The following is a 24,872-nucleotide window of genomic DNA, read 5'->3' on the forward strand; positions in this document are numbered from 1 at the left end:
AGCTGAAAATGATTAGGCAGCTAGATGTTAAGTCAATGAGTTTTTTCAAGAGATACATATGTAATGTAGTAGAAATTTATGCTTTTAGAACATTGCCAGTCAGGTAATTGATTCTGCAAACCATTTCCTTGACATAGATTTGCTTCATTCCTGACTTTTGCTCTGTGCTCACCCCAGAGAGGTTATTTTTCCAGTTTGTGGCGAACACCGTATTGAAGATAACACCTGAAGTGCTAAGTAGCTGAAACATAACAGACAGGATTCAGTTAGTGTGCTGCAGAGGCACTAAACCCTTGACACTACTCTAGGTCAGGAGGGAGGGATGTGGAGCCATTTAAGGTAATCTTGGTTCACATGCTAGCATGGCCCGTATTGGGGATCAATAAATCACTGTGAAAAGCAGTCAAAGGACCTACCTTGCCAATGTTCGTGTGTTGCATCACAGCAATCATATCATTAATGATTTTGTGAGCTACTTGTTTGAGCTGTTATTTAATTAAAAAGAAGTGAATTAATCACCTTTATCAAATCTAAGATGCTATCAATTATATGGTGTACCTTTATTTTATGTACCATTAAGGAAAAAACGTGGCCAATTAAACTGTGACACAATGTCTAAATGAGAGTTCTGAACAGACTATGAATTAGTCATATAAGTCTTATTGCTTTCACATTTCTTTTACCTATACAGAGGAGAGGCAGTTTACATTCCTTCCAATTGTATTGTTTGCTGTGTGATGGGGAAAAAAAAAAAAAAAAACTTTTGCATGTGTCTCAGTAACAAAATGTAACATGGCTTCATCTACTTGTGGTTATCTGTCATCATTCATTTGCTCCTGTAAAGCACTCAGTTGTTGCATTGCAAGAAAATATGAAATTACAGCCATTCCTCCAATGACTAATATTTGCTTCACTAATATCAAATTTGTACCCTGCTGCTCAGTTTCCCGGCCTTTATGGGAACTAAATAAATGTTCATTTCAATGCCAAATCATGTTGTAATCTTTTTGAAGACATTTTCAGCAGCAGCTAACTCCACACATGTTGTCACATAATGCACATCAGTCTCCGAAGTGATGACAATGAACAGCCATGAACAAGTCACCCATGTACAAGAAAAGACAACTATGCCACTGCCTGGCTGACTGCAATGGTTAAGATGACATTGACTGTGAGACTGATCTCAAGGATGCTAACATGTGAAAAACAAAAGGGTGCATCCTAGAATTGATGAAATTCAGCAAAGTCCCTCGACTAAACTTCTGAATACTTTTTTTTCCCTAATATAAATGTATAAGAATGGTTGCAAGTGAATGTCATAGGATGACAATAATTTTAACTTTTTAAAACATTTGCAAAATAACGATAATAGCCAGGCAGTGACTATGGGTGTATGAAGGATTGGAACAGATGGAGTTAATAAGAGAAATATAAGGAAAATGCACATTAGAGAAGTTTATTCATTCAATCATAGGTGCTTAAGGAACTGCAGTAAAGACCCCTAGTTGCCCCCAGTATCCATTTCTTCTTTTAGCTTTAGTAATGAAACCTCAATTTTATTCAAAGCAGCAATACATTCAACTAAGGGTATATATTCCCCACCTCTCTTGCATCTGGCATGTTCATCTGACTCAGTTTTGGCACCTGAGAAGTAGAAGTAGTTAGAATGGCACTTGTGGAAAGGCTGCTTAAAGGAGGTGACTCAGGTGGGAGGAAAGTTCATTTATTCTTTCCTTCTCTTTTCTCCCTTCTTTTTCTGGAAGGAGAATATGACGTCTGGATTTCCAGCAGCCATCCTGAGTCATCCTGGAGGATGGAAGGCTTGCACTAGGATGGGGAGTAAGGCAGGTAGAAGTTCAAGCCTTTGATAAGTTTGGGCATTACCTCAATAATCCTGGACTACGTGTTTTGAGCTTACTTTCGCATAAGACAGAAACGATCTTTTATCCTATTTAAACTACTGTTTTCTGTCCTTTGCAGCCAAGGCCAACCATAATTGATAAAAGAGCTCTCTTCAGCTAGGATTCAATCTGTGTGGGACAATACCACAAGAATCTATTAAGCTCCTACTGTTTGCCTGGGATAATGTAAAGAATGTAAAGGAATTAAAGGCATCATAGTTCTTTAAGGAAATAAAAATTCTTCACGGATAGTAGTATTAATAATTTTGCAGAGGCAAATTAGTGCTTCACTCATTTCCTAAACATTTAATGATTGCCTAGAGTGTGCCTGGTACAATGTGAGAATGCTACAGTGAGCAGATCATGCAATAACCACAGCCCACTCTGCCCACATTGCACAGTTTTGAATATGTTGCTTCCCATGTTATGAAAGCAAGCCAAAAAATGTCCTTGAGTCATCATTGCTCTCAGCAGATATCACAGATGAAACAGTGTGCATTTTTCTGAAGTGCTGGAGCTACAGAAAGAGTTAGCACTTCCCCACTATCCAACAAAGAGGAAAGTTGAGAGAATCCTTCATAAAATGAGGCTCGAAACCATAGCATCTTCTTGACAGCCTTCTCATGCTCTGCTGGGACAGAGGCAAGGGAATCCTATCATACTTTTGAATTCCTTTAATTATTTTAACAAAAAGGCTTTCAAAATTGCGTTTGGTACCTGTGGAAGAGATTTCCAGCTTACTGTTCTTTTTTAAGTGTCTTTATCCCCCTATCTTTTATTTATTTGGTAAATATTGCAATACTTTGCCCCCAAAAGGTCAATTTGTGAACTTTGAAACTGACACTAATATTTATAGCACTGTCAATCTGTCATCATTTGTTCTGATCAAATTGGGAAACAGAAGGCTATTCAAAAAGAAAAAGGAATGAAAAAGCATATATAAAAATTACATTTTTAAAGCAAAAATAGGCTTATTAAGAATTTCAGAAATTCTATTCCTAATGGCTTTGAATTTCTCCATCTTCCATTTTCCTTGCATGGACAGAGCTCCCTTTGAAGTCTTTGGAAGCTTTCTGTAAGAAAGAAATACATATACATGGGTGTGGAGCTGAAAATTGAGCTCATTGTTTTGCCCTTTTAAAATGTGTTTTTCCAAGATTTGCCTTTCATATTGCAGATGGGAGAGAGGATGTGCAATTTTACCTTGTGTAACATCATTGCCTGAAAAGCTCAAAGTATTTGTAGACTTTTTTTTAAATGAATGGTTCCATGTTTGCCTGCTGAGGAAGGCAGAGGTTTGTGTAATTTACTTCCATTTTACACCTGAGGAAACTGATATTTAAGGAAAGGAGGCTCAGAATTTCAACCAGTAGCAGAATTAAGCTAATGATGCCCAGTCTAATGATCTTGCAGGTTGAACATGACTTCCAAACGAAATAATAATGTTAGAAAAAAACTTAACCATAGATACTATCATGTTCCATTTTAGTATAAACCTTGCATTTATTATATGGGATCATTTGTATTTATTTTGACTGCTTTCTAGTTTACTGGCCTATTATAACTTTAATAACTTCTGATTTTGGATCTGTTGTTGAAATTGAACTTCGGTAAGTTTTTGCAGTCATTCTAACTCATTCTAAATGCATAAGAGAAACCAAACCAGACGTGGAAACACAGAACTCAGGTCTGTGTGTATCAAATAAAATTATATTTTAATCACTTTTTTGTGCTCATAGAACAGTTAACAAACATGTATAAAACAAAACTATGCATTTTGAGGTTTCTTAATAAATACATGTGAATCATGGCATAAACTCAACTGAACATGTTTAAAATGTCATTAAAAAAGAAAAAAATTAATCCTAATTAGTTCTAGTGATATCTAAGTCATTTGTTTGTTACTTCAGCAACTGGAAAACAACCAACAGAAAAAATTAAATTGGTAGAAATTATGTCAACATCCTTTAAGAAGGCTCATGAAATGTAAAACCAATGTAGCTATTCTTTCACCATTTATTAAATGTCCAAAATAATTGCAGGAATAATTCAGATTAAACAAAACAAAAGCAAAACAAAACAAGTGCCTCAAAAAACAAAGATGTAGTTCTTGACCTCAAGAAGCAAATAGTCGAAGTGGATGGCAGCAAGCAAACCAAATAAGTTAATAAAAGTGACTAAAACCTCGCCAGTGGCTCACTCACTCACATGTACAGTCTTCTGTTTCACAAGTTCATAGGAAATTACAGACAAATAGTTTAAAACTTAAACATATGTTCATTTCTATTCCCCATTTTCATCTCAACAACCCTCTCCTCCCACCTAACTGACCTCTGTTGTCTTTTCCCTTTGAATCCTCCACTCTCTGTCATCCTCCCCTACCTCAAGCTCAGCTCTAGAATTTCCTAACACATATCCCATATTATCATGTTTTATTTTCCTTAAATAGGGATGGGACTTAAAGTTTCTATTTTAAACTCATTCTGAGACTCATCATCAATTTTAAGGAATATTTCTTTTAGCCTTAAAAGTTCAGCTTACATACCATGATGTATGGTTTATTCCTTCTTGCTAGAATATATGTTGATTTCTACCTTTAAAATCATCCCTTTGTCTAACAAGTGTCATTAGAAAAATAGAATTATAAATGTTCGAAAGTCCCCACTCAACACTGGTATGGTATGTAGCTAAATAGCTTACAGAGGTTCCTCTGTTTTATCTTTGAAATAATTTACTATTACAAGACACATATAATCTCTGTCTATAAAATATGAGTTGCTAGATAAAACTTTTATTTTTACTTTAATAATAAGGGAATCAAAAATAAAAACCCAAAACAGGATCTCCAGTGCATGGGGCATTTTTGGTAGGTGTTCAGACCAAGAAAAGCAGGCTCGTGCTGGCCCCAGAGGGCTTGGAGGTTCTTCCATATCTGCTTTTCTTTACCACAAAAACTTATAGTTTGAAGGAACATAAAGTAAAGAAATATTCTGCTTTCCTCCAAAAACGGCTTGTGCTTCCTGTTTATGGGCAAAATAAATTCTTCGTAAAGCAGCAGAAGCAATCTTCATTTGTAGTGTCACTGAAAAACATTTCCATGCTGGAAAGAATTTTTTTCAAGATATTTAAAAATCATCTATCCTAACAAAATAAAAAATGTGTGTTTTTTTTCCGGGTCACTTCATCATACCTGATGATGAATATGTTTTTAATTAAAGCCTGGGCAGAAAATTGGGTTTACTGAGAGTCATTGTGATGCCTGATCATTCCCCTGAGACACCCACCATCATTGGTACTGATGCTAACTCTTGACGCCCTGAGGCCACTTTGCGTATTCAGTGGTTAGAAAGGTGATTTCTGAGGCCTGACAGCTGTTAGTGTTAAAGCTATTGTGTGGGAAACAAAAGCCATTCTGTTCTGTTCTCCAGCCGCCTTTGTATCATTGATACAAGAACTGTTTCATAAATGGGGTATGATTCTTTACCAGGGAATTTCATTACTGCCTGTGTTTCAATGTTAGCATACACTCTTGACAACAGGGGAGTGTCTAAACATAGCTCCTATGGAAGGAGTCTTGGGTTCTAACCTCTGTTAAGATGCTTGTACTTTAATTCTGTTAATTAGACCTGTGATTAGATGCCATCATGCCAACATCTATGCTTCTCATCTTCCAAGCCACCAGACCCAAAGCTGGACAGAGGGAATTTGCTCCCAGCCTGCTTGTCTTGGAAATTAATCAGAACACAGTACACAATAGCACCCACTTGTACCAGCATTAACTAGTTTCTTTGCAGAATTCCTTATTCATCTATACTGGAAAATTCTCATACAGCAGACCAAAGTGACATTTATTTGAAGACCAGACAGTTTTCACCCAAACAGTATATTCGTTATTGTCATTTAGAAAGAATATCAGTTTGCAAGGTTTTTGGTTGCATATTAAAGAAATAAACTGGCCTAAACAATCATAGAAATGTGGTGGGATGTGTCATTCTCCCCAAACTGTCCCTCTCTCCCTGGGCTATGCCCTTGCTATGTGAGTTTGAGGTTCCTCTCACCACAGATGAGTCTACTTCCCTACCTCATGGAAGTTGGGCTCAGCCACATGATTTGTGCTTTGACCAGGCTGAAGAAATATTGCTTCCTCTCACTTTTTACACTTATTCACTCCTATAGCCATGAGAAGAACACACCAGTTATTTCTCATCAAAGAGGTAAGACAGATGTGAAGCCAATCTGGAATCTGCAGGTTGGAGCCAAACCCAGTCAAGTCCAGTCTACGTAAACCTACTTCCAAATGACTCAGCATTGCATGAGTGAGAATAGATGACAATTTCTTTAAGCCAATGCTTAATTGTTTTGGGGTGGTTTGTTATATAACACTATTGTAGTAATAGCTACTTGATATTTATTGCTCATATAACTAAAGAGTCCAAAGGTAGCGTGGGCTTCAGGCTGTGTTTGAAAGGAATTCCTGTTCTGTTTATGATTTTGGGAAGGCTTCTAAGAATGGTTTCCCTCTTGGTAGTATGACTATATGATTTCAGGCTTCATATCTGTACCCAATACTATCTGGAAGCAAGAGGCTTCTCTTCAGCTGTCATACAGAAAACTCAGCCTTCACTATGATTAGGCCAAAGTAAATCACATGTCTATCATGGACCAATTGTTGAGCAAGGAGGGTGGGATTATTTGACTTGGTTTATGTCAATCAGAGTCCTCTCTTAAAAATGGGAGTGGGCTCGATCTCTTCCAAGATAAGCGGTGTGCTCCATTAAAGGTGAGAGTGGGGCTAGAACAGATGCTGAGCAGCACCAGCAGGGGTAATTATGGAGAGACACTAAAATCTCCAAACTTTGTTTTGAATTTCTATTTATAAATTATTTTGTTCAAGACATTTGTTTGCCTCCGTGTTGCTAAGCTGGCTAGAGCTAGAGAGAGGGGTTTTATCTTCCATAGCTCACTTGTTACCTGATAAATGGCAAAGCATGTGTCCACACCCATGCCACCTGGGGCACTGGAAGTTGGGAACCCAGCTTTACATAGAACTTTACCATTAGCTCACTGGACTTTCAACTCCTGGTGTCTCAGGATTTTAAGAAAATTAAAAATAGTTTTGGCCTCCTAGAATTTGAAAATTTCTGACCTAGAGGATGAGTTAATGCTGATGTAATAAGAATTTAACTGAGTTGGGTGCATTGATAAGGATGTCATTCCACTGACTTCTGGCTTCCATTGTTTCTCATGAGAAGTTAGCTGTATTCTTGTTGTTCAGACACATAGTAAGCATCAAGTAAAAATGTGTTGAAATAATAAATTTAAAATAGAAACAAGAACAGAAGTGTTCTTTCAAGAATATCCCACCACTTCTTTGTAAAACCTTCTTTGGTACATTTAATGTCCACTCCACCTACCCCTCAAGCTTCTGTAGGAACATAAATCAAACAAACTATCAATCTAGGTAATTTTTGCAAACATGGATTTTAAAGTGATCACCAGTTACTTTCTGCACTTCCAAGAGTCCTCCCTGATCAACCCTTATCATCTAACATGTTTTTGTCATTCAAGTGTGTTTATATGTGATTCTGCAAATATTACTGAACACCTACTATGCACAAGGTACTGTGTTAAATAGAGTGAAGGATCCAGAATTGGATAAAAGAAAATACTTGCCTTCAAGTACTCAACTATTATAATCTAATTGTCGTTCGAGGTTTCAGGGAAACCTCGGATGGCAGGATAGACTTGGAAACTTTCATGAAACAAGATTCTCAGGGAACAACTTTTCTTATGGATTATTTACCTTATCATCTCTAATCATAAAGGGGCTCAGTTCTGTTTGAAACATTTGTCAGCATCAAGGCAAAAATTATCTAAACCAAAAATTTTGATGTGAACCAGCATAGACATTAGGTATACTCCCATATTCTTACATTAATATTTCAAAAACAACTTCCCATAAATTTCACTATGGCTGTGTGTGGGCACTATTCACTTTGATGTACTGATAATGTCCTGGTTAAGTAATTCCACATAACTGCCAATTTGAAAGTGTATACTGAGCTTCGTTTTTCTCAAGTCCCTCTATCTCTTTGTATTTTTATTCCAGTTGAGCTATGCCTTGAATCATACAAACAGAAAGCTAACGCTGGAACCTAAAATAACTGTCAATGCCAAGATTGTTGTAGTTGGTGCATCCAATGTGGGGATTTCCTTTCTGGAGACATTGGTGTTTTGGTGAGTTGTTTTACTTTCTTCACTTGTTTTTACAGGGGCTTTTTCTTCCTCACCTGAGAGGGTCCCTTGAAAGAATAGACATGAGTTTGTTTGTCACCCCACACACCTTGCCTATGTGGTTGAATGGATCAGTGGAATGTACTAGACCTGGGATTGGCAAACTATAGCTCCTGGGTCAAATCTGGCTTTCCACCTGTTTTTGGAAATAAAGCTTTACTGGGACACAGCCACACTTATTTAATTTATGTGTTGCCGGTGACTGTTTTCTTGATACAACAGCAGATTTAGGCCTTCTGTGCCTAAAATATGTACCCCCCCGACCCATTCCAGAAGAACTCTGCCAACCCCTGTTCCTTATTAGTGTTTCCTTTATTGACCAGACCATAGGCATCACATGGAACTTCTGTTAAAGATGTAGCTTTCTAGACCCCACACCAGATGTACTGAATCAGAAACTCCCAGGGAGGGTTCTGGGAACCTGTATGTTAACAGGTGCTGCGTATAATCAAACTGGTTTGGAAACCAGTTTTGACATTATGCATCATAAATAGGCTTGCAGAGATGGCAGGCAGGTCAGGACCTTTCTTCTAAATAACTCCTACATTTTGGGTGCCAGGGAATAGAGTAAAACTCCGCAGGGAAGACTGAGGCCTGTGCATCTCTTCAATGCTATTTTCTATTTTCCTCAAAATACTAAACAGCGTTCCTTTCAGAGCCCATTTTCTTAATAGGTGGTTCCTGAGGATTCTCAGCTTCCCACGACTAACTCTCCATATGCTCACTGAATCTCAGCACTTCCTTTACGGGAAGAGCCCTGACATCTTATTGCCCAAGAATTTGGATACATAGCCTGGCATCGCCACCTCCTGATGTGGAACCCTAGATGCATCGCCTAACTTCTCTCAGTCTTGGTTGCCTCACTTATTTATTTATTTATTTTAAAGTTTCAAAGATGTTTTAAAAGACCTAGACTTTGGGGAACCTCAGATTCCTGAGATTAAGAGCCCAATTTTTTCCACATCTTTTGCTCAGGGTCACATTAGAAACTTTAGCTACTGTTTAAAATTACAAGTGCTAAGAGGCAAGTGGTAGATAGGGAAAAGCAGCCCCACAGTGACTCTTCTGGAAACTAGTGAAGTTTTGAGGGGTTAGACAAGGAAAAAGATGGAAGAAATGATCCCTAAAAGCTACTTGTGCCTGGTTGATATGGAGATGAGCTAACTTCATTTAGTTGTTTTATTCATTTTATATCACAATAACCAGGTAAAGATTTTTTCACTTTCCAGCCAATTTGTTCAGTGATCTGGGACATACCCTTAGTTACCAGAAATAAATTGCATGTCATTACTGAAATTAGCAACAGAGTTTGCGGGCTTTAAATACTGTGGTCAGTCCATAGGCATCTTTCATTGAAAGAAGGAAATAATGAGAAGCACCCAGAAATATCCATTTGCCTCTATGTGCCACACCATAGTTTGAAGGTTCCATTTGTTCTGATGGGTCGCTTTATCCAAGACACTGAACAAGTCATATGCAACCATTTTTGAATGATGAATTTTCCAGGATGGAGTTGTGAAAGATAGTAGTCAAGATGTTATCATAAACAGGTTTTAAATATTAATTTAGCTATATACTTAGTCATGTTTTGTTTAAATGATTTCATTAAGACATATACATATAATTTTCATTTTGTGGAATCAACTTAGATTCAATAAAGACAAATATAAATTTTGATATAAGTACTTGGTTGATTAAATTTCTCAATCAGGCAGACCTTTTTAAAGGATTTTAAAGTGCTCATAATTCATTGTTACAGAGATTACGTACACTAAAAATAGACTGGTATCAGTTTACGGATCTCTATCCTTAAGAGAGAAAATAGTTTTCTCATTATTTTCTCTAATTATTTTAAATTAACAATCACCATAGTAACCTGCTGCATATTTTATTTTACCAGTTTAACTGCCATTTGAACTAGATTTTATAAATGATTTGAGCTGGAATGAAACTGAAGAAACACAGTTTTCATCAAACACTAACCCCTAGTGAAGATTAAATCCATGTTTTGGAGGAAAAAGTCAGAAAAATTGCCCTCCTTATGCTCCCGCACAGCATTATCTAACTCAGCTGGGGCACCATAGTTCCTGGAAAATCCATTTGAGGCACAGTACAGCAACCTCTTTTTCCAGAAAATCTGGTAATCCTGTCATCTGGTGACAAAAGAGACACAGCTCTTTGTTCTATTATTTACATGCAAAAAAATTGCAAAGCACATTTGGTCTCCTCTTCAAAGGATACCAGACACAGTCCTTGCATGCATTTTTTGCCCTTGTCATGTCCTTCCTCCCCAAGTGCCAAGGTACTACTGGGGAGCTAACATTTATTGACCCAGAGTTACCAACTAGTGTACTAGAATGTGAGGAGGATATATTGAGGGTTATGTTTTGATTTTTTTATTACATTGTTTTATCTGGTCCTCAGCTGCAACCCATCCACAGGTACATCTGCACAGACACACCTTCTTATGTTTGGTTGGCAGGCCTGTAGGTCACCCGGCATCTCCTTCTTGTCTTTACTAGGGCAAGACCTCTCTGGCCCTCTAGTATCCAGTGACATGTGCAACAGGTGTTTTCCTAGGGACACACACTGGCATCCCTTACAGCTCTCCCCATCTTCCTAGTCCTGGTGAATCCTCCAGCACTGGACTGAGTGGCAGCCCTACCCTTAGAGCTTTTTGCTCTCTCCATCAACCCCGAGGCTACTGATGGGTTGATGGAGGAGGACAGAACTGCAGGACAGTCCAGGTTGAGAATGAGGCTTAACAGTTTATCCCCCTCTCCCCTACATATAGGTCTTATGGATTCGTCTTATGAGGGTGCTGTGCCCAAGCAACTCCATGGGAAGCCAAAGAGCAAACATGTTCAGGTCCCCACACCCTACCCTGCAACCATTGTGGGCTCCAGCTGCATATGGTATTCTTTTCCCCATCGTGTGCCCTTCAGGTCATGGACCCTTATGCTGGGAACCAGGAGCTGGACAGAGGAAGGACAGCAGGTGCAGGCCAGGGGAGGAGCTTTCTTGGGATGGGGAGGTGAAGAGAAGAAACCCCCACTCATCTTATGCTGCAGAAGACAGTGAAATAGAGGGAGAAGGCAGCTCTTAAGATATTTTCCTGTGAATTATCTGTGTTCTTCATCATGCCCAATGCATTCAAGTGATAGACCTGAACTGTTTTCATTATGGTTCCTATAGTTGATAGGTTGATTCATTTGCTTCTCTCACTCCTTGGGACTGAAAGTTCTTGGATTGGGCAGTGTAAGTGTTTCATATACATTATTCTCCTTGATACTTCTATTGGTAAGACTTCTTTAAAACCCAAGCACTGGGGTGGGGGGGGGAACAGAAAGAACTTGGCCTTGGCCGTCAGCACCCCCTCTCTGCTGCCAACCAGTGCTATGGTCTGACAGGTGGTCCCATCTTCTTCAACGTGCTGGGGATTGTCATGGCAGAGGACCTCCACGGTACTGCCAGCCCAAAGGTGCTGTCACCTTAGGAACTCTACTAACCGTATCAGAGGTCTAAAGAGAATTCCCTATTCGTGGACTGACAGCCAAGCCTGGAGGTGAGCGTCTATCCTCCATCAGTAAAACATTATTTCCCAAAGGAGAGCTTTACAATGAAGACTGAAAGCTCTTTCCAGAAAGCAGAAGGAGTCTTTCCACAAAGCTTAGTCATATTCTTACCAGTCACTTTGTGCACCAACTCCAGCCCTGCTGAAGTCCCCAAATGTAATACTTAGAATATTTCAGGCTTTCCACAAAAGTGCTCTAAAATCTTTTTTAAAAAGAAATATGGGAAAGCTGCACCAAAAAAGGGCAGGAACCAGGTCATGTTTTATGTCCTTTTCACTTTCGGCGTTGTGGACCAGCAGCATCAGCAGCATCTGGGAGCTCATTATATATGCAGACCCTCAGACCCTGCCCCAGATGGTGGCCCAAATAAAGATATTGATTCCCAGAATTACACAGAACAGCTTCTTCACTATCTCTCGGGCATGAACTCACTGAGCTGAAGCAGTTACTACTTTATTCTGTTTCAACTCACTTGTGTCTATGCTTCTGCATATTACATTATTTACTCCTAATTATGGAGCAGTTCCTTTTAATGCATTATTTTAAAATCCTTCCTAATTCAATTCTGATGTCAAGAATCTCTTGGAGAGCCTGAAATGGCACTAGAAAAATGCATCAGTGAATCCTGGGATGACAGTGACTGAAAGCAGCCCTGGGTGGTATCCCAGTGACCCCTTGTGTGACTGGAGAAACAGACATTTTGATTCCCGGAAAGCTCTGGTCGGCACTGAAACCCAGGTTCACCTTGTCTTCCAGTCTATGACTGGGAAGAGTGTTCTCAAAAAAACCACCAAATAGTCTCACTGAAGGACAGTCTCCAATTTTTGGCCTGGACATTGATCCCTCATCTGGTAACTAAGAATAGCTTGGAATAGCAGGGCATGTCTGCAAAGCTACAATTGTGGCCGGATGACCGTAACTCCTGTTATCAGGCTGCTCAGGACCGCACAATATCCGGCACAGCTGTGAGGCCTGGCAGCAGCCAGCCGAGTGCTTAATTAGGCTTTTTATCTTTACATTTGTCTGAGGACATCTGAAACCTTCAGTGTGGCCTGTCACTAATTAGGTGACTAATTAAATAGTGCTTACTTGCTGATCTCAGAGCAAAATCTCAGTGAACAAGTTGGTGATTGTCACTGTTCCCTACTATCTGTCTCTGCTGTATTAATTGATGGATACATGCTCTCTGATGGCCCTTTTGGTACCAGGGCAAATGCAACATGGTGGGCAGGCCCATAGCACACGCAGTGCTGCTTTCTTCTGTGCCTGGGGTGCGGGCGGAGATCAATGGAGCAGGTCACATCTCCCCTTATTGTTATGCTGGCATCACAGTTAGACCTGAAAGGGGGTCTACATAGAGGCTATCTAGAGCCTGGAGTAGGGATGGGTGGGTGCGAATGTTTATGTCAGGCTCAGAGGCCCAGCCTCCCCAGGCAGGACCTGACATTCTGCCACTGGAAAATAATGACCTGGAAATCTCCCTAGTGTTGCTAATCACAATCAGGCTTCCTAATCTGATTCCAATATCTAATTGTAATGAATGTTAAATGAAAGTATCTTCGTTTACTGAAATGATTCAGTCCTGCTCATTTCAGGATAACTTTATCTGCTATTATCCACTTTAGAGACTTCCAGAACAATAGAAAAGCAAGACTCTGAGCAACATAATGCCTATTTTGGAATTAGCTTATTGTCATTTTTTGTGAGTTTATCGTAAGGCTTTGAGGTTGAAGGCGTTAAGTGGTAATGCATTCTTCACGATCACACAAAGTTCAAGCTACAGACGTGGACTGAGTAGTAGACTCACCCACTCGGTCTTCACTCTCTACTATCAGATCATTTTCCAGTGATAACATCAGCACCTGTCTTGGTTTATGTACCTTCAAGAACTGAAAACAAATAATTTGCGTGCAAGTAGCTTATTTGGGAGTGATCCCAGGGAACTAACTACCCGAGAGACGAGGGCAATGAGACAGGAAAGGGAGGAAAGTCAACAAAGCCCCCAAAGCATCTGTCAGCAGGTCACTGTAGGCAACTGAGAGGTAGTCCCACTGGGGCACTAGAGGGACACAGCTGAGAATGTTCCCTCTGCAAATGAGGAAGCATGGAACTTCAGTTTTCTCACTGATGCAATGGGGAAGGTACTCAGAATCTCTCCTCCTACACTGGTATGAGGGTTGAATCAAGCAATATAGACAAAGCATCTGGAAAGGCCTAGTACTCAATGCTTGTTAGACTGACCCTCCCACTAATTAAATTTGCGTATCTAGAGCCCTGATAGGAGCCAAGCATTGTCTTTCAAATGAGGGAATATACTGGGGAGATAGAATCTTTTTAATGTGGAAGATGTTCTCTTCCTCCAGGGTCAGGGATGAACCAGTAGTGCTTCCTGCCAGCGTCTGCATCTGCATCTTGTGACACAGCTCCTCACAGTGCAAAGACATTCCCTTGGATTTCAGTTAAAATGGCTGCTGCCTCTGATTTAACATCAGGAGGACTAATTAAGCTAGGCGCCAGGAACGGGCGCTCCTATAAGAATCTAATGATCGATGATGATCTGAAGTGGAGCTGAGGCGGTGATGCTGGCGCTGGGGAGTGGCTGCAAATACAGATGAAGCTGTGCTACTCACTGCCACTCACCTCCTGCTCTGTGGCCCGGTTCCTAACAGGCCATGGACCAGTACTGGTCCACAGCCCAGGGATTGGGGACCCATGAATTAAGCAGCCCAACACTGTGGTGTTTCTATTTTGCAAAACTGCATGACTCCAGAGAAAATCAGAGGTGTGCACTGCAGTTTTAGTTGTCTACCTATGCTGGGCAATATCAAATCCCTTATGGACCAAAGACTTGCCTGGTCACAGGGGCCACATCTCTGGCTCTAGCTAACCAGTACTGCCTCATAGCCTGCTAACATATGTTCCTGATATTTGGATGTTTTGCAAAGCTTGGACAGACTTGGGTCCTCCCTTCTGCCACTAACTTCAAGTTTATCATGTAAGCTTTAGGGGGCTCTGAGTACACACCCATCCCAAGTCTAGGAGATCCACTGCATTCAAAAAACAAACAAACAAACAAACAAACAAAAAACCAAACCTGAGGCCAAGGACAAAACTTTCAGTCTTACTCATGTCTCAGATATTTAATGGTTCATGTACTTCCTTCATAGAAATTTGTATCAAAATCCCCTCTCCCTTCTTGAGCACCCAACCCCTCTGGGACCACACCCTCCCCCCGCCCAGCACCAGAACAGAGACTTGAAATGTCCCTGGACCACCAGCATCGACATCACTTCAGAACTTGTTAGAAATACAAATTCTGAGGTCTCACCCCAGACCAACTGTATCAGAAACCTGGAGAATGGGGCCCAGCAGTCTGTGTTTTAACAAGCCCTCCAGGGACTTGCTTGGTCTTCAGTGCCACTAGCTCAATGCCATCTCCATCCTACTGCTCCCATCTTCCTCATGTGAAGCCTCAGTCCCAAAAAGATAAAGGGCACCATACACACTCTCAGCTCTAACTTGGTCAGTTACTTTCTTTCCATCCCGCATAGAGAAGATGGCGGCCACACTACCCACCCATTGAGTTCTCTTATCCCAATGCAAATAAATGGAAGTGTGTGCAAGTGCGCTGAGGAAGTAAGGCGGTATCAACTTGTCCCCCCTCTTACAGCATTTGTTATTGGGTGAAAATTTAGAGGGGAAGCCTAGAAACATGGGCGTGGGGGCCCTTCCATAGAGGCACCACATAGCTGTTCTTTTGTGGGGAATGGGAACATTTGAGCCACAGTGTGAGACCCAGACCAGGGAAGGCATCTACTGAGCATGTGGCTTCTGGCAACTGTGTTCTTCTCTATCGTCCTCTGAAGAGAATTCCTTTCAAAGGGAAAACCAGGACCTTCCCAACACACCAACATTGTAAGGCACTTGGGCTTGAAAAAGAAATGCTTTGAATTTCTTTTTTTATTTTAAGAACTTATAGTGAAGAAAAATATTGTGAATCAGCTTCCTTGACATGAGATTAGTGTTGAGTAACTTTTTCTAGAAGCAACAGTTTGTGAAAATTCCAGACTCAACATTCTGCACATCAGAGCTACTTACAGGGGTAGGATGAAAGTGGGGATGGAGGTGGTACTTATAATAAAGATAGTTTCCTGGGCCCATATTCCCAGGGTTACAATTCACTTGGGACCCAGAAATATGTATTTTTAATAGAGTCCCAAGGTAATTCTGACATGTAGCTGAGTGCGGGAACTATTTATGTAGACATTTCCTCAAAATGGGCTGTCTTGTCTATAAGGAAACCTATTTTCCCCTATAAATGCTATTTTAACTAACTTCTTTTTATGAGCTTGTTTTCCAAGCCACATTTTCTCATTCTCAACAAATCATATAACTTCTAAATCACATAATTGCTTCAGGGCTTACCAGGTATAATTATTAACTTATCATTAAACATTACATAGCTGAAGTCATGCCATAGTATTTACATGACTTGGACCTAGTGAAAAGCATTTCAGAGAGCTTCATGCTTGAACTATCACCATGAAGAACAAAGGTCCAAGAAGATACATGTGCCAAGCATGAGGATACCTGCCTATGTGGTGTTTAAAAAGACTTCCTCTACACCAACATTTGCCTAAAACATAGAACCCTTCCTCATCCTCCCCCATCAGAAGTGATCTCACTTGTTTTTAACTTCCCATGATGCTTTGTTATTCCAGTCTTATGGAACTGGTTGGTTTGTGTCTTGTATTTTGCCATCTCCTATACAAAGCCTTTCCAATTCGTCCTTTATAATTGTTATCTTTGTATTTACATCTTGCTTATGCTCAATGTATATAAACATACACTCAAAGTATAAATATATAACTCTATTACATATATATAGATGAAAACATCATTAATCATTTTCCCTAAATCATAAAGCAAAACCCAATTTCATCTTATTCTGTTTTTCCAGAATTCCCAAATTTTATTCTTATTCAATAGATGTTTCAAATGTTATACTCATTTTCATTTTTTTTTCAGTAAGGGTATAAGTTTTACTTTTATTTGGAGATACGTAAGTATTTCATCTGAGATGCTGAATACCCAGACCACCTCCCCTCTAGTCCCTTACCCAGGATCAGCTCTCTCCCCTGCTTGGTTCCTGGAGGACCCTCAGAGCAGCAAGGTCACTCAGGCAGATCCTTGTACCTTCTTGTTGGGTCCAATGGATTTTTTTACATCCTAGTTTTCTTTATTGAAAAAAAATAATAAAGCTCGAAAAGGACATATCACATAAATTGTTGAGTCCAGTATTGATTTTAGATCCCTTGCCCCAGGACACAAATCTGGACTCAGGCAGGCATAAGAGACTTGCTCCTCGGCCCCTTTTTCTAGGCCCCTCCTGGTTCCTACTGGGCTTTCCATGAATAGGGGAGCCATGCAAGATGGCACCTAAGAGAAGAGAGAAGTAAGATCTGGAAGAGAGCTTTTAGCCTCTTCCTTGCCCCATAAACACTCACCTCCTAGAAGCGCTCAGAATCCTTGATCCCACCCTCTTTGGGTCTCTCATTCTTTGGTCTCCCCCTGGAGGTCAGAGTGTGCTGTTACTGACAGCTATATGGCCATGGATACAGCTGCTGTGTTATTTTTACTAACACAACAAAAATGAAGTAGCCAAGGACCTTGTCAAAAAATCTCTTTTTGATCTAAGCAGAAAAAAAATATTGTTGAAAGAAATTATAAATTTTCAGGCAAAACTCATAGATTTTCTTAGTATGTTACATTTATAATAAATATTTTGATATGTTCTGCCTTATATTTTTTCAAATATTGGGAGTTCACATAGCTCTCAACTTTTAAACCCCATTTATACCATTTTATCATTAATTTTGTGACATTATATGGTATCATTAAAACCAAATTAAATCTGAATTATTCTTTGATGAGTTAAATGTGCAGTTAGGTTCTAAGTATCTATCTTGCACTAGGATTTAATGTCATTTGGCAAATACTTTTGTCATTGTTTTGAACAATTCAGAAAACAGATTTTACTAAATTAAATTGTAACATTTATATTGAGGTAGATTATTATTCTCTCTCTGCATCATCTATTTGTTAAATAAAATCATTAATGAAAGCAGTTAATTAAATCACTTGCTTTGGTTGCCCTTGCTATGCTGAAAAAATCAACAAAAAATAAAAAATAATAAGCATTCACCTGCATGGTTGATAGGTTTCTACTGCCCAGAAGGTGAGCAATGTGAAAGTTTCATGTTTCTTTTATCGTGTTCACAATAAATTGGCAACGTGACCCTCTTTATTTGAAGGATAAGGATGTTTAGACCTCATTTTGTAGCTGTCCTCCCAAAGCATGGAATGAAATGCAATACCTTTTACTTATTTCCCTGGATACTCTAATCCCTCCCTGCTTTACAAGTATCTCTGAGCTGTTCCTCCCTTTGTATCCACAGCAACGTGAAATCCCCACTGGAATTATCTGCTGTGAAAATGCAGGTGCACTTGTTTAATGTTTCATTGGTTTGAGCACTTAACTTGAACTTTTTTTTTTTTCCATGACATGGTGACCTTTGCTTTCAGAGCACAGGGCTCACAATAATGTTAGATATTGTCTATATACATTAAGCCAACACTATTAGATCTTAGAGTTGTGCTTTTTCTGTGGTTTTGCTGTTCCTGCCATTTTGTCTAATTCATGCCAAAACCCAAGATGTACCCTTTGACCTGCTATTCTATTTGCAGGAACTTTAAAAATATTTATAGGTAATCAAATTAAAAGTCTTAAACATTTGATCTTCATATTTTGTCCTCAGAGAGCTAAAATCTGTTAGAACTGTACATTGTAAACTTCATGATTTTGGATCCAAATTCTTAGTTATAAATTTAAGAAATGAAATATTTGGGTGTTTCTAAATCAGATTAAAAATTAAATAAAAAATATAGAGTTGGAGAAAAATGGAAATTATGGTGATAATTTTATATAAAGGCATGAAAAAGGCAAGAAACTTTACTGAATCACAAGAAGGTTGATATTACAAAGAAGGTTGAAGAGGTTAGTTTAAGCCCTGACCATAAGTGCCTATATACCATGCTCATGAATTTTGACTTAACATTTTGCTAATAAAAATAGTCAACATTCATTGAAAATGTTCTATGCAGCAGGCAGTATTCTAAACATTTACAGATACTATTTCATTTAATCCTCACAGCACCACTATGTGGCATTATGTTCTATTATTCCCATTTTTCAGGTTAGAAAATAGCTACAGAGAAGTTAAATAATTTGCACAAGGTCAAAAAGTTAGAAAGTGCTAGAGCTGAGAGTTCAGCTGAGGCGATCTGATTCTCGAGCCCATGGTCTTTACTCTGCTGGTACCAACATGGTGAACAAATATAGAGACTTTTAAAACCAAGAATGATTGAAATTGGATTTAATTTAAAAAGAGGTTTCCAATAGCTGTGTGGAAGATGGGCAGGAGAGAGACTTGTAACAGAGAAACTAACCCTGAAACTATTTCTGTAGTCCAGAAGGTGACCTAAGGTAACGTGTCCTAGAAATGGCAGATGGGGGGTATTCAAGAAATGTGGACAAGGTGAAAGTGATTGAACATGGTGACCAATTGTGGGAAGTGAGAAAGAGGGTAGGAGTCTGAAGTTGGCTCCCAAATTCCTGACTTGGAAGGTGACTAGTTGGCCATCCCATTGATAGAAATAAAGGAGAAATGGCATGGGCCCACAAGACCTTTGTTTGGACACATGTGGAATTTGGGATGCCCATTGAGTTACCCCATTAGGACTGATAGACATTTGGAAATTAGGTTTCGAGCTCCGGAGAAAGCTATCATGTAAATGTAATTATGATGAAGTCACAGTGGTAGATAACCTCACTTAGGTAAATAGACATGAAGGGAGATAGGTGGGTAAGGGAGGAGCTGGTTGAAAAAAGCAAGAGAATCTTAAGACAACATTATCTTATCCTGTTCTATGGCTGCAGCTCCCGGGTGGGGCCTCCTTCATGGACCCAGCTGTCACCACTTCCTTCATCTTTTGTTCTTGAGGATTCGCATCAATGATGGCATCCACCATTGCTTGTCCCTGGGTAACTCCCCATTTCTTGCTGATTCCTAGAACTCTGCACATGCCTCTGCCTTTATTTCATCAAACCCTGTGGGGTCAGTGTTGGATTTCCTGCTTGGACTCTGAGTGATACAAGGATTTTCCCCCATCACCACACACCCTTTCTTCACAAATCAACATGAGTTGAGACTTCTAGTAGCCTCCCAGTATTCATTCTGCACTTTGTCCTTGGTAACAGAACCCTGGGCAATGTGGTTCTTAGAAAAAGCACTGTGTTTCTCTTGGAAACAAACAAACAAACAAAAAACATGTTTTCTAGCCTTTCTTGCTCCTACATGTGGCCATGTCAGTAAGTTCTAGCAATGTGACCAGAAATGTCATATGAGATTTTAAGAAAGGCTCTTTAATGGGCAGTCCTTTCTACCCATATCTCCTTCCTTCTGCCTATAATATGGATGTTGGATGTGATGGATGGAGCTTTAGGAGCCACCTTGGGCCTGAGGAGACCTCAAGAATGGAAGCCACCTTGGAAAAGCAGAGAAGCAGGGCCATGGTTCCTGTCGACTTCATCACTCTACCCTAACAGCACTGGACTGGTTACTTTCAGGTTTCTTAAGTGCAGTTGTAAAAGAAATTGGCTGGTATAGAGATAGGGAGAGATGCAAGAGGAACATGAAGAGGAGACAGGGTTAATGTCTTCTGAATCAGGGGGGATGGAAGAATGCTTTTGCAGATGGCAATGATCTGGAGGTGGCAAGAAGGGAAACAGACGGAGGGAGTTGCCTGGTGGCTAGTCTCTGTTTTCTCTGTGATGTGGGAAATGTACTTGATTGAGAATGAGGGAGGGGGAATAGTAGGGAGAATAAGAAAGGTTAAAGTAGTGACCTTGAAGACTGAAGAAAGGATCAGAACAACCACAATAAAGAATACAAAAGGAATCTAGCTAAGGCTAAAGAAAAAGAATGGAAAGCTGGGTATTTATAGATAAAATCCAGAAAATGCCCTGTCTTCCCAAATCTTTTGAAGAAATTTTTAATTGCACAATAGCACAATTCAGGATACTACAGTGTGATAAATTTTTTTAATGAAATTTACAAGCTATTCGACCTATGTTGTTAGATCATTTAAAATATTCAATGACAAAGGGACTGTTTTTGTAGTAAAGGATATGGCCGGATAAGTACTAAGCCTTGTATTCATACAGAACTGTAAGAACTGTAAGAAGGACCTACATATAACTGTATTATTAGTGCAACATAAACCTCTTTTCCATCACACAGGCACCAAAGCTAAAATAAATTTTAACTGCAATCAGTATAAACACATTATTATTTGTGTTTTCTATTAAATGATAATAAATCAAAGGCCTGTCAGCACTGTGCATTTGCAGACTGACAGCAATAAGTAGCTGGGGTTAATTGTGACCTTTATGTTATTTGAACATATTCAAAATTTTTATTCTTATTATTGGAGGATAAAATGTACTTGATTTTCTTTGTATCAAATAAGAATATTCATTCTTAAATAATACACATCCTTAGAGACTTTAAAGAAAAACCTTTCATAATATTTGGCTATTTTTAAATGTCAGGTGCAGTTGAATTTATTACATTGCTGGCCCATGTTGCCATCAAAAGTCTCCTGCTTTTAGTGGTAGTTAACAGTTTGTCAGTAAATTGATAGTATTCCATATTTGGAAAATTCCCAATTTCCTCATGGGAAAGGAGGGCAGGTATTTTTCTAGATCTTGGTGAAGGTTTCTTTTGTGGCATTTAGTTGGTTTAAGGGGAGACGTGAGCTAAGAGATTTCAGGGGAAAAAATATCATCATCCTGAAGCCTATGAAAAGATCATCTCACTTATAAAATGTTGCCGACTCTAGCCGGAAGGCAAATTTGCAGCAGGAGTTTTTCAATACCAAAGGGAAAATGCAGACTGAGTCTTAAACACATGAGTTCTTGAGAAGCCTCCACTTCCATGCTCTGGTTGTGCTACTTATCACTACTCATAGGACTGCTTAAGCAGAGAACAGCCTGGGTGGGTGGAGAGGGCACTCCTTGGGGTCGGAAGACATGGCTTTCATTTCTGACCCCGCTGCTCCTGGGAGTCATGACTGAACAAATTACCTACCATTTCCAACTTTGATTTTCTTTGTTATGAAATACAGACAATAACCCACCCCCTGCACAGATTGCTTAATCTCTATGATAATGCCTATGTGCGTGCCTCAGGTCCTAATGCCAATATGAGGCAGTTTTGCTCGCTCTATGTTTATATCTGAAAGTCACAAAGCTAATATTGATCAATGAGAATTAGATGATCTTTCGATCCTTGTCAACACTTTGGGGTCTGCGGGGCAATGGAGGCAGAGGTTAGCTGAGAAGATGATGAAGCCGGACGGCCTAGGTCCCTACCCTACCTCCACACTCCCTGCTGTCTGGTTTGGGGCAAAGCACTGTGCCTCAGATCCACATAATACAATAGGGAAGGTGTTACTGAGCTCATTGTCCTGCTTTGAGGACTAAATGAGGGACATGCAAAATGCTTGATTGTAGGCACTCAGAAGTTTTAGCTACTATGGTTATGATTCCAAACAGTTTCTTAGTAGTCTGAAATTCAAACTTTGCATTAATTTAAACTAAATTTACCTTCCTCTCAATTTGGGGTTTTATTTTACTCTGAGAATCACGTTTTTAAAAATTAAATGATGTCTGCCGTTATAGCGCCGCAGCTTTTGGCAGTTTCTGTAATTAGTTGCTCTCATGCCATCTTGCTTATTTCATTTAAATGATTGGTTCTGTTTGAAGGTTTATGCAGAAAGAGTTGCTGAGTTTGAAGAAAAACTTAACAATTGGATGACATGTGAAATAAGGTTAAACTGAATTACAGCTGACCCTTAAACAGCAAGGGTTGAACTGCCTGGGTACACTTGTACGTGGATTTTTAAAATAATTAGGGTAAATGTATTTTCTCTCCCATATGATTTTCTTAATAACATTTTCTTTTTTTCTAGCTTACTTTATTCAGTATGTAATACATATAACGTACAAAACGTGTTAGTTGACTATTTACAATATCAACAAGGCTTCCAGTCAAAAGTAAGCTATTTGTAGTTATTTTGGGGGAGTCAAAGTTATATGTGGATTTTTGACTAACCCCCACATTGTTCATGTGCCACTGTGTAATAAGCATGTACTGAATCGTGTTTTACCTCTTTTTTGTGTCTCTGTGTTTTCTCCTTAGCTCTCACCTGAAGTTTAGTAATATCACCCTGATTTCAACCCACGGACTCCCTGGGAAAAAACTTTTGGGCACTGGACAAAGGAAGTTTTTAGCAAGCGAGTATGAATTCTATTTGCTTTTTCATTCTGAGGCCAAGATGTCGTAATTTGTGTGCAGTCATATTTATGTTAAATAGATTTCAGACTGAAAAGGGAAATGTGGCAGGCTTTTCTCCTGGAGTATAGATGTCACTTAAGAGATACAAAGACACACCCCTTAATGGCAAATGGCAGGGTCTGGTTGCCATTTTCTATTTGTGGGAAAATGTATGCCCTCTTCCAAAAACTGGGACAGAGCATGCTGACCCAGCCACAGCCTGCATTTGGTTTCTGAGTGACATGGCAGGGCAAGGGACCTGGTGACTGTATTCGCATCAGCCAGGCAACTCCCCCAAGGTTCAGAGTTGGGAGATAAAGGCCAAGCACCTTACTAGGATGTGGGTCCCACACCTACCACACAATTTGTAATCAGGGGCTGATCAGCAGAGACCTTTTATGCCAGTCTGGGCAAGCTTTGTTGTTTGCATCCCAATAGAATCACTATTTGTCAACAGCTGTTCTAGAAAATGCCATTTCATTATCACACAGCTTCCACTACTTTTAATTTCCTGTAGCAGAACAAGGGTACAAGGATTACTAGGCTCCCTGCCTCTAAAAACAGTGTCCCCATTTTTCCAGTGAGGAGGAAGGAAATTGTTCTCTCTCAGAGTATTCATTTTAGAATCCATGACGAAGAGATCCTCTTTCAACTGTGAAAAAGACTTACTTTGCCTTCAAACAGTGAGAAAAATGGCAAATTCTTACTAGCAGAACCAGGCTTATTTCAAACTAATACTTTCATTAGACTACAAACTTTTTTTTTTTTTTCGAAGTCTGTCGGATGCTAATTCAGATCCTGCCCATACCACAAAGGGGATTTCATTTCTCTGAACTTTGAATTTTTTAACTGTGAAAGGTATATAATAAGTCAACCTGGCTAGAGTTTTTGTTAAATTTAGCATAACAGCAAGTTCTGACAAAGACTAGAAGATCAACACATGTACCTCTCCTTCCCTCATTGCCCTCTTTCTAAATTACATGATTCTCAGAAAATGTTGACGCTATTGATAAATGGCTCACAAGGAATTTAATTCAGTCAGCTTGATAAAGGTTTCCATCAGCCCCCATGTTAGGTAGTTTATAAGAGAGGACAGCTAGTAATAACCTTCTGCTGGTGTGATACTGCATGGGAACTGCTTGTGGCTGGATGGAAAGTCACCTGGTATCCCCGCTTCTGTCCTTGCCTCTCCACATTCTCAACTCAGTAGCCAGAGCAATGCTGCATAAATGTAAGTCAGATCACATCGACTCCTGAACAGACCTAGAACTGCACCGTCCAATATGGTGGCTACTAGCCACATGTGGTTATTTAAATTTAAATTGATTAGAGTTAAATGAGATTAAAGATTCAGCTTCTCAATTACATTAGCCATATTTCAAGTGCTCAAATAGCCACATGTGGCTAGTAGCTGCCATGTCAGGCAGCACAGCTGGAGAATATTTCTATCATCACAGAAACTTCTAGAATGCACCAACCTAATATCTATCTCTGTCCACTTACTTCACTGACCTCATCATTTACCATTTTTGCCCTTGTTCCTTTCACTCTAACCACACCAACCTCCTCAATGTTCCTGAAACACAATAGGCACATCTACACTTGGGGTTCCTTGTTTTTCTCACACCCAAGTCTTCGCTTAA

At 39.5% G+C, this 24,872-nt stretch overlaps 1 protein-coding gene across 9 annotated transcripts in view; it reads left to right on the top strand.

Moving 5' to 3' along the window:
• Nucleotides 1-24,872, top strand: part of CFAP61 (cilia and flagella associated protein 61) — a 274,276-nt gene that overhangs the window by 158,180 nt on the left and 91,224 nt on the right. For all 9 annotated transcript variants that reach the window (XM_036229710.1, XM_036229714.1, XM_036229717.1 and 6 more), the window contains 2 exons: nucleotides 8,011-8,138; nucleotides 23,095-23,193. In XM_036229710.1, the coding sequence (XP_036085603.1) occupies nucleotides 8,011-8,138; nucleotides 23,095-23,193 (227 nt within the window). The remainder of the gene's footprint in view (nucleotides 1-8,010; nucleotides 8,139-23,094; nucleotides 23,194-24,872) is intronic.

This window comes from Rousettus aegyptiacus, unplaced genomic scaffold (genome assembly GCF_014176215.1).
Source record: "Rousettus aegyptiacus isolate mRouAeg1 unplaced genomic scaffold, mRouAeg1.p scaffold_m13_p_12, whole genome shotgun sequence".
Taxonomy (NCBI): Eukaryota; Metazoa; Chordata; class Mammalia; order Chiroptera; family Pteropodidae; genus Rousettus; species Rousettus aegyptiacus.